The sequence below is a fragment of the Amblyomma maculatum genome, chromosome 1 (genome assembly GCF_055883805.1).
Source record: "Amblyomma maculatum isolate TAMU_Amacu chromosome 1, ASM5588380v1, whole genome shotgun sequence".
In the NCBI taxonomy this organism is placed as follows: Eukaryota; Metazoa; Arthropoda; class Arachnida; order Ixodida; family Ixodidae; genus Amblyomma; species Amblyomma maculatum.
Window position 1 is genome coordinate 229,509,206 of NC_139344.1, and position 8,193 is coordinate 229,517,398.

At 43.3% G+C, this 8,193-nt stretch overlaps 1 protein-coding gene and 1 long non-coding RNA gene across 2 annotated transcripts; one reads left to right on the forward strand and one right to left on the reverse strand.

Annotated features, from left to right (window-relative positions):
- Window positions 1-525: 525 nt before the first annotated feature.
- On the reverse strand, window positions 526-1,606 carry NHP2 (NHP2 ribonucleoprotein). Its single transcript, XM_084590506.1, has one exon. It carries the CDS (start codon window positions 1,493-1,495, stop codon window positions 929-931), a length of 567 nt encoding a protein of 188 aa, XP_084446632.1. The 5' UTR covers window positions 1,496-1,606; the 3' UTR covers window positions 526-928.
- Window positions 1,607-2,514: 908 nt separating this feature from the next.
- On the forward strand, window positions 2,515-7,897 carry LOC146205857 (uncharacterized). Its single transcript, XR_014704265.1, has 3 exons — window positions 2,515-2,740; window positions 3,169-3,233; window positions 4,131-7,897. It is a non-coding gene; the product is annotated as an uncharacterized LOC146205857 (long non-coding RNA).
- Window positions 7,898-8,193: the final 296 nt, after the last annotated feature.

Below are 8,193 nucleotides of genomic sequence, written 5' to 3' on the forward strand. Positions count from 1 at the left end.
GATTGCCTTTACTTTTCATAGCGGCTGAAAACAGGTTCGAGCATAGACTGCAGTATTTTTTAATTATTCATTGCTGGTTTAAAAGTTTCCCCTGCGGTATAAATCCTTATTTACTGGCTTTAAAGGAAAGCTACCGTACAATTGCTGGTGCACTTCTCTTGCCCAGTACGCAAGCAAAGCAAAGCCTCTATCTACATGGACACTACTCTAGGATGAAATACATTTTACGAGACTCATCTTGGGATGCTAAAGTAGCGCTGCTGTTGCGTGCTAGTTTTAGAACTGTCGAGTTATTTTCTGAAGCCGGTAACAAAAGCTATGTTACATTAATGAAAATGTGGCGAAAGCGCATTTCAGTTGGCTCTTTCAAGGCAAACTTCTGTAAGTGTGCAGTGTTAGCCATAGAAGGTGTAGCCACACTGCAAGAACATTTAATGCATGTCAAGCAACACTTCACTGTAATAAAGCACAGGAGCTGAACTCCTTAGCCTATTATATGCAGATGGAATGGAAGCCTACAGCATGAGCAACATGGGAGCATTGCTGCAGTTTATTTGGGTGCTTTATGTACAGATACAAAACAGCTGAAGCAACAAATGGCTAATTTGGGAGTTGCACTGCTCACCACTACCAATATGAAGGTGCTGCCAACATGCAACATTTTCACACAGCATAGCTTTGCAACACTGCACATTTCTGGGAATGCTTTTCACAAAAACCTGCATAACAGCATCAATTATGACATTCAAAGCACACTTCTGAAACGTTATACATTCCTGAAAAGGTCATTATAGCAGCTTTCTTAGCAGTACAGATTTATGACAGTCAATATAAAGCAACTTGACACCGCCAACTACGACGTCGTCAAAGTGCGAGACGCAAATGAACGAGTTATTTTGTGAGTGTCCACAGAGCACGTACGTGAACTCTACACCATAACATATTCGTTCTGTATGACTTGAGCACACTCCGCCATCAGCTCCTTGTAATCGGCGTGTTCTTTTACCATGACTATGACCAGCGCTCGCTTCATACCCACTGCTGCAGCCATGTCACGTCGTGATGGCGTGAAGATGTAGGGCAGGCCTCTCTCTTCACAGATGCCAGGAATGTGACTGAATATGTCGATAGGATGGACATCACCAGCGAATACCACCAAACCAGTTTCTCCTTTGCGGATCTTCATTTGCACCTCTTTCAGGCCAGTCATGAGGTAGCCCTTATGTTTCCCCGCCTTTTTGATCAACTTGTACAACTTTTTCGTGAACTTCTTCGTAGCCATGGGCTTCGCAATAGAGTTGACAAATGCCAATTTTTCTTCATAAGTTAGAGAATCCTGCCCACCGTTTTCGACGGCACGTGTAGATTCCTCCAAGCCATCCTCCACATTTGCAGTCCCGTCATCTTCCACTTTTTCTCTCTTGATTTTCTTCGAAACCTTCATGACGGAATCTTCGTACGTATCATCAGTTCGCTCGCGTTTGATTTTTGGCATACTGAACAGGAGCAGCGAGTCTACTGTGCGCACTAAGCAACCAAGCCTCGTTGTCGTGATGAACCACGTTGCAGACGTGAAACAAAACACAAATGGCTGCTTGTGGCTGCAAATGCTATTGGATGGATGCGACTAGCCTTACTCTTTGTATCGGGTGGCAGCCTGCGCCACCTAGCCTATAGTCCTTTTTTCTGCCTTGTGAGTTACTAATTTTTTTTAATGTCCTGTTTTTGCTTTTGTATTCTTTCCTTTCACTTAAAACGACGCCCAGCCCATGTTCTATATGGACGCCCACAAACGGAGGTTAATCTGCCCACCCGTTTCACGTGTTCGCCATCACCGAATCCTGTCTACTAAAATGCAGCCCCGACTTTTCACCCTATGTTATACAGATCATAACAAGCTCCTGCAGCACATCCCGTTTGTCCGCCGGCATAACAATGTCGTCTAAGTACAGTCCTACTAAGTACAGTCCTACTAAGTACAGCCCTTCATTTGTCTCATGTGTATTATGAGCCCGAGTCTGCTTTTAATTTTTGCCGATTTTGTTGTTTCTCCCTCTCATGTTAATACTGCCTTAGAGTTAATACATTATTCGTCTACATGTTTTGTAGTTTCCCGCCAGATGAACATGAATACACTGTGCCGCTGCTTTATAAAAACAAAGATGTTTAAGTAAAAATAAATTAAGTATGTTGCAGTTGTTATAAAAAATTAAAAAAACAATAAAAGGGTCAAATGGTTTGTATACATTGGTACTGAAGACAAAAACCGGCCCTTGCCATAGAACTACATTTTTGGTCGGAGAAATAAAAAGGCGGACAGGGGAAGAATGCATTTCTTATAGTAGCATTTCTGACCTGAACTTGCAGAGAGCCGGCTCCGTGAACTGCGCATGCGCGCCCAGGACCAAAGTGGAAAGGAGAATATGTTGCTCTTCTGGACGGATGTGACGTCAAATAGCTTTTAGTGCTTGTTTTTTTCTAGAAGTAAGCCTCCAAACCCAGATGTTCACTGAGCCGCCCAAAGTATGGCCTAAAGAAGGAAGGCTGGCGCGCTTTTCAGACAACGAGCATTTGCGCTTTGCGAGCCCTCGGCACCCTAGGTTGTCTTTCATGCGTCGGTCTGCTGCAGTTTGCGGGGCATCATCCCGGTAGATGCAAACTCGGTGAAATGCGGATTCAGTTCGTGGATTATAGCCTTAAATTCAAGGGCGCAGCCCTCGGTGCAGTCCTACTGACTGCGGTGAGTCGTACATACATGCCCGCGAACTCTAAGTAAAGTATTTGTCGTCTTTCTGCCATCGCCTTCCTTGCAGCTTCTTTAACGAGTTTTTGCACGGCAGCGCAAGCATGCGTTATCCTCAATTATTGACGTGGCGTAATCGCGCGACAGTCTCCGGGCGAAGGCGTGAGGGGACTGCGTAATGGCGTCCACGATCTCGTTTCATTGCGCTTGGAACAACTTCCATTCCTGCTGCTGTGCACCGATCGGTCGCCGGTTGCTGTTGTCTTCCGGATGCACTGGAGTATTGGGACATATGAGGCGACTGAAAGATAACGTAAAACTATTTCTGAGTTCGCTTATATTTTTTTCGGCAGTATAAGGCATTTTTGCGTGCGCCAGCGTGAACGCGCTGGTTTATAATCGGGGTTTTATTGCCTTCCTCGCAGCTTCAACCGATGGAGCGGCTCGGCCCATAGAAAATGTCGGGCTTCTTTCGGAAAACTGTTGGAAGGTAAGTGGCACTCATCTGTACAGACCATACGTGGTAGTGCTGCAATACATGAGTAATATCTGCGGACTGCTAAAAGGGGGGTTGCTGGCCAGCTGAGAGATAGTTTAAACGTAAGTAGGCTCTGTGCGGACTGAGCCTCGAAGTGCAACAAGCCTACTGCACAGCGTGAAATGGCTACAAAAGTATGGTTATATACATGACCGAATTCATGTGCTTATTTGCTCAGACCTTCCACTGTCAAGTACACTTATTTCGGTGTATGCAGCAATGAGGGTGACTTCATTACTCCTCAGCTAGCATAGGTTCATGCCTGTGACAATATCTGTCCTTTTACTGCCGAAATAACCGCATTGGTGGAACTTACTGAGCTTGTTTATATAGATTTAACACTTTGGATGTATGTTGCTACCGCAGAGTTCCCTAATATATATACCTTTTGCCTGCTCCAACATAAATAGTTGGCAGTGCTTGGCTTCAAGCTGCTGCCAAGGCCATTGACAGCTTATTTGAAAAGAGAGCAATAATTAATCTGAGCTGGCATGTTTTGTGGGAGAGTGAGGCACCATTGAGAGTACCTCGTAATCCTGTCAAAGAGCTTGGCAGTTGCTGCTATAAGCACTCTCCATTGCAGTTACATGCAAGCCGCAGCATATTGGGCACTTACTGCACAAGTGATTTAACTTAGATTCTCTTTGTTGCTATTTCAGTGTTTTGTAAGTGTGCTAAATATTTGTATTTGTGCTAGCATTGACTGCCAGTCTCGTTGCTACCTTTTTCCTTCTGCAGCAGGCACTCTCACTTGCTTTACTCGAACCAAATTCTATTGTGAGTGAGTTTGCTGAATTTATGCAAACTAAATGTAATTCCAGTATTACTCTCATTTATTTACATCTGCAGAGGCAACGAATTCTTGGTGGCGACGAACGAGTTCCCTCTGCCAGTTCGATTACACCGCCACCTCAGTAGTGCAGTGAGCTGCGACTGGAGTGACCAAATGGATACTCTCACTGCTTCCACAGGTTTAGAGCGTGCTCCCAGTTAAGTTTAAAACACCTTGCTTGCAATGTATTTAATCTTGTTGTATATTGTCACCCTTGCATTTGCTGATATGGTATTATTTGAAAATCATTCTGGGTGGTTTGGAACACATGATTTGCAGTGGGGGGAGGTGGGAAGCACAAATGTGTGACTGCAATTTTTTGCCAGTCTAACTTCTAGCCTTGCGAATTAAAGTAACAGATTAATACCTGAACAGGCCTGACGTTTATTGGAGAGTTTGTCATATAGAAGAAAACTTGATCCCTTGTGGAGGTAACACAGCTGTGGTTCTCCGAGAAAAAGTTATCCGTGTGTGATGGTGTCTAAAACATGGCATTGTCTTAGGTAACTTGGCATGGAATCGGCCACTTCTTGTACTCTCTTGACAGCATCTATTGTACTACGTGCTAGGTGACATGCCTTCAGGGATAAGGGTAGATGGAGAATACCTCAGTAATCTGCAATTTGCTGATGACATTATCCTGAAGCAGTCAGGATGACGGTAGTAATGTGAGCAGGTTGTACGTCATGCTGGTCATGGAGGAAGTAAAAAAGCCTTAGAAGCAATGCAAAGGGGGAAATCGGCTGGTATGGGTAGGCAACTGCAGATCTTTGAAGAGTGGTAGGGAGATTGTGCTAGAAAAACTGCTTGCTTTGTGTGTGTAGTGCCTCACGACCTCAAGCGTATTAAAATCTTGGAAGGATCCTAACAGTACCATAATCTATAAAAAAGGGGCTGTCAAGCACTTGCAAACTTAAACTGATCGGGTTACTGTCCATTGCCTACAAGATAATAGAATTGGGAAAATCTTGGACTTTCTATCAGCTGAAAGAGCAGCTGGCTTTCGTAAGGGCTGCCATGTTTTTTAATGTGTCTGCTCTGCCGCTGTTGTGTGCTGGATTGTAGCCTACATCCACATCGGATAGGAGGCTGTGCAAACAAACTGCTCTTTACAGAAGGGACATAATTTGAACTGCCCATATCATACAATGCAGCAGCAGTAGTGAAAAGTGCTCCACAAGAAGTGACTTATTGTAGAATGGTTGCTTTATTGCGGTAGCGTAAAAGGCGTCACCCTTGAGAAAAATCGCAACCATGCCTTTGGCAGGTGACATGGCCACGCACTGATTGGTTGTCTGGTTCTGCGATGTCATGAGCCCACATGATATGGCCGAACTGGCTGGAGCTCATATTGTGGAAAAGCGCAAAAGAGACAAAGAATCGAGAAAAGAGAGGACGACGCTATCTGGAGCTGCTAACTCAGGCAGCTCCTTTGAGGTGAGAGGGTGAGGTGGAATAGAACCCTCAGAGACCCTTGGATCTAGTATCAGACATGCTACTCCACATTCATACAGCTTGGCTAAAACAGAGCTTTATACCCATGTTGGGTGGTCTTAAGCACAATGTGGTAGATTATGGTTGTATGCTGATGATTATGTGTGAGATAATACCGGCACAAATTAAGGGATTAGGGCTTATACCTTTCAGGACCGCTTTAAGCCAATCGTTCATATCTGAATGATGGTTCTCGCACACTGGCAGACGTAAATTTTCGTGTTTGGAACATGTAGCCCCATTTAGGCAGATAGTATGACAAAAGTAGTTATAGTAACTAGTTCACAGGGATGGAAAGGCACAGAATCTGTCACTTGATTCTGTGGGCACCTGAACTGTGTCGTAAGGGAAGGGAGGAGGGAGTCAAAGTGGAAAGACAGAAATGGGTGCCGTAGTGGAGGTCTATGGAGTAATTTTGACCACCCAGGGATCTTTAACGTGCGCTGACATCACATAGCACACGGGTGCCACTTCGTTTGCATCGAAAGCAGCCGCCAGCGATTGGGTTCGGACATGGGTACTCCGGCACAGTAATCTCGCATCTTAACCACTGCACTACCGCAGTGGGGCTATTGTGACAACCATAGTTTGTTTGTGTGCAGCTTGTTTATTTTTTTTTTATTTTATTTTTTGTTCTTTCTGGCACAGTGTGACATTAAAAGAATTATTCGAAATAAAGAGGTCTTTGGCGCCATTCACACAATTCTGCTGCTTCTACTATAGCTTTCTTTTTATGAGAGCAGTAGCGAAGTCTCTTGAAGACAATTTTACTAGCTCTCAGTTCAGCTCAGATGATGAATCAGTCAAATGCCATCCTCGAACTTCAGCTAGTGGCCAAGAAAAGCTTAGTTTCGATCTCTGATCACTCTTGGTCAGTTACACATGCTCATTTTGTGTTCCCACTGTCCTGTTTCCATTCGCTGGGTTTCAGCAGCAGTGAAAGCTTGGTACTACTTGATATGGCTTCTCCAGAACTTCAAGTGTGGAACTTCTTCAAGCAAATCGAGTGAAGTTTGAACACCGAGCTCCTATTACAGATTTTCAAATTTGATGGCAAACTCTCCCACCTTCTGGAAAACATAACCAAATAATCCAGTCATAAATCCTGAAAGGTTTGAAAATGCCACTGCTATAAACTGTAAAAATTAGTAGAGAAAGGCCGAGCTTAAAAATGGATGTTTTCAGCAACTTAGCTATATTTCTGAGAGAACAGCACACCTTCAAAATGAACTTCAGAACATAAATTATTACTTCTTTGGCAGTTGGGCTTCGCTGCATTTTGTTAGTGTGATTTGGAGAATAGGTACATGAGACTCTCAACTGCTGCAGGAAGTCAAGAATGACCACTGCTTCCGAACAGCACTACGAAAAAAAGAAATCTGCCGATAGGTGCACCATATCTTTACTAGTAATAAAAGAGGCAGTGTAGCATATTTTTAGTATTCTGAATTATTTTTCTTGCTGTCTTATTTTGATATTCATGCCCCCTTTTCTTTCACTTTTTGGATGTTTTCTGCAAATTGCGGAGAAAAAGGTTTTTATGTTATGTATAAAGCCAAACACATAACATAAAACTTAGGACATAACTTAGGACAGGTAGTAACCGCAGATCCGGACCACGAAAAGGAAATAACAAGAAGAATAAGATTGTGATGGAGCGCATTTGGCAAGCACTCGCAGATTATGACTAGCAGCTTACCGGTATCGCTCAAGAGGAAAGTATACAACAGTTGCATCTTGCCTGTACTCGCCTATGGGGCTGAAACGTGGAGGCTAACCAAGAGAGTTCTACTTAAGTTGAGGACAACCCAGAGGGCTATGGAACGAAAAATGGTTGGGGTAACATTAAGAGATAGAAAGCGTGCAGAGTGGGTCAGAGAAATAACTCAAGTTACCGACATTCTAGTGGAAATTAAGAAGAAGAAATGGACATGGGCAGGACATGTAGTGCGAAGAGAGGATAACCGATGGTCGCTGAGGGTAACAAACTGGATTCCAAGGGAAGGAAAGCGTAGCAGGGGGCGGCAGAAAGTTAGGTGGGCGGATGAGATTAAGAAGTTCGCAGGGGTCAAGTGGATGCAGCTAGCACAGAACCGGGTTAAGTGGAGAAATATGGGAGAGGCCTTCGCCCTGCAGTGGGTATAATCAGGCTGCTGCTGATGATGATGATGATAAAGCCAAAACAAAAACATGGGCATTTATTTAATTGAGGATCTAAATACCTGCATTTTAGTATTATCTAATAGCAAGATTGTGTAAATAATAAACAAATTACATGGTGCTGAAGGAGTTGAGGCAAAAAAAAAAACTTCATTTTCAAGCTGTAGTTTAAGAAATGAGCATTTTTCTGCCTTTTGTATATCCTCAAGATTTTATTACAATTTCTTGTTTTTATATTCATGTTTGACAATACTTTGTGAATATTTTACCCAGTGCTGAGAATTTATCTTATGTATTATGCTTATATTCACAATATTCACTTGTTTATAGGGCATTTAAATAGCTGTATTTTAATTGGCTCATGTGCATCATGTACAGAAAGTGTGATCAGAAATTGTCATCAAAAAACGTCCTTCATACTGGAAC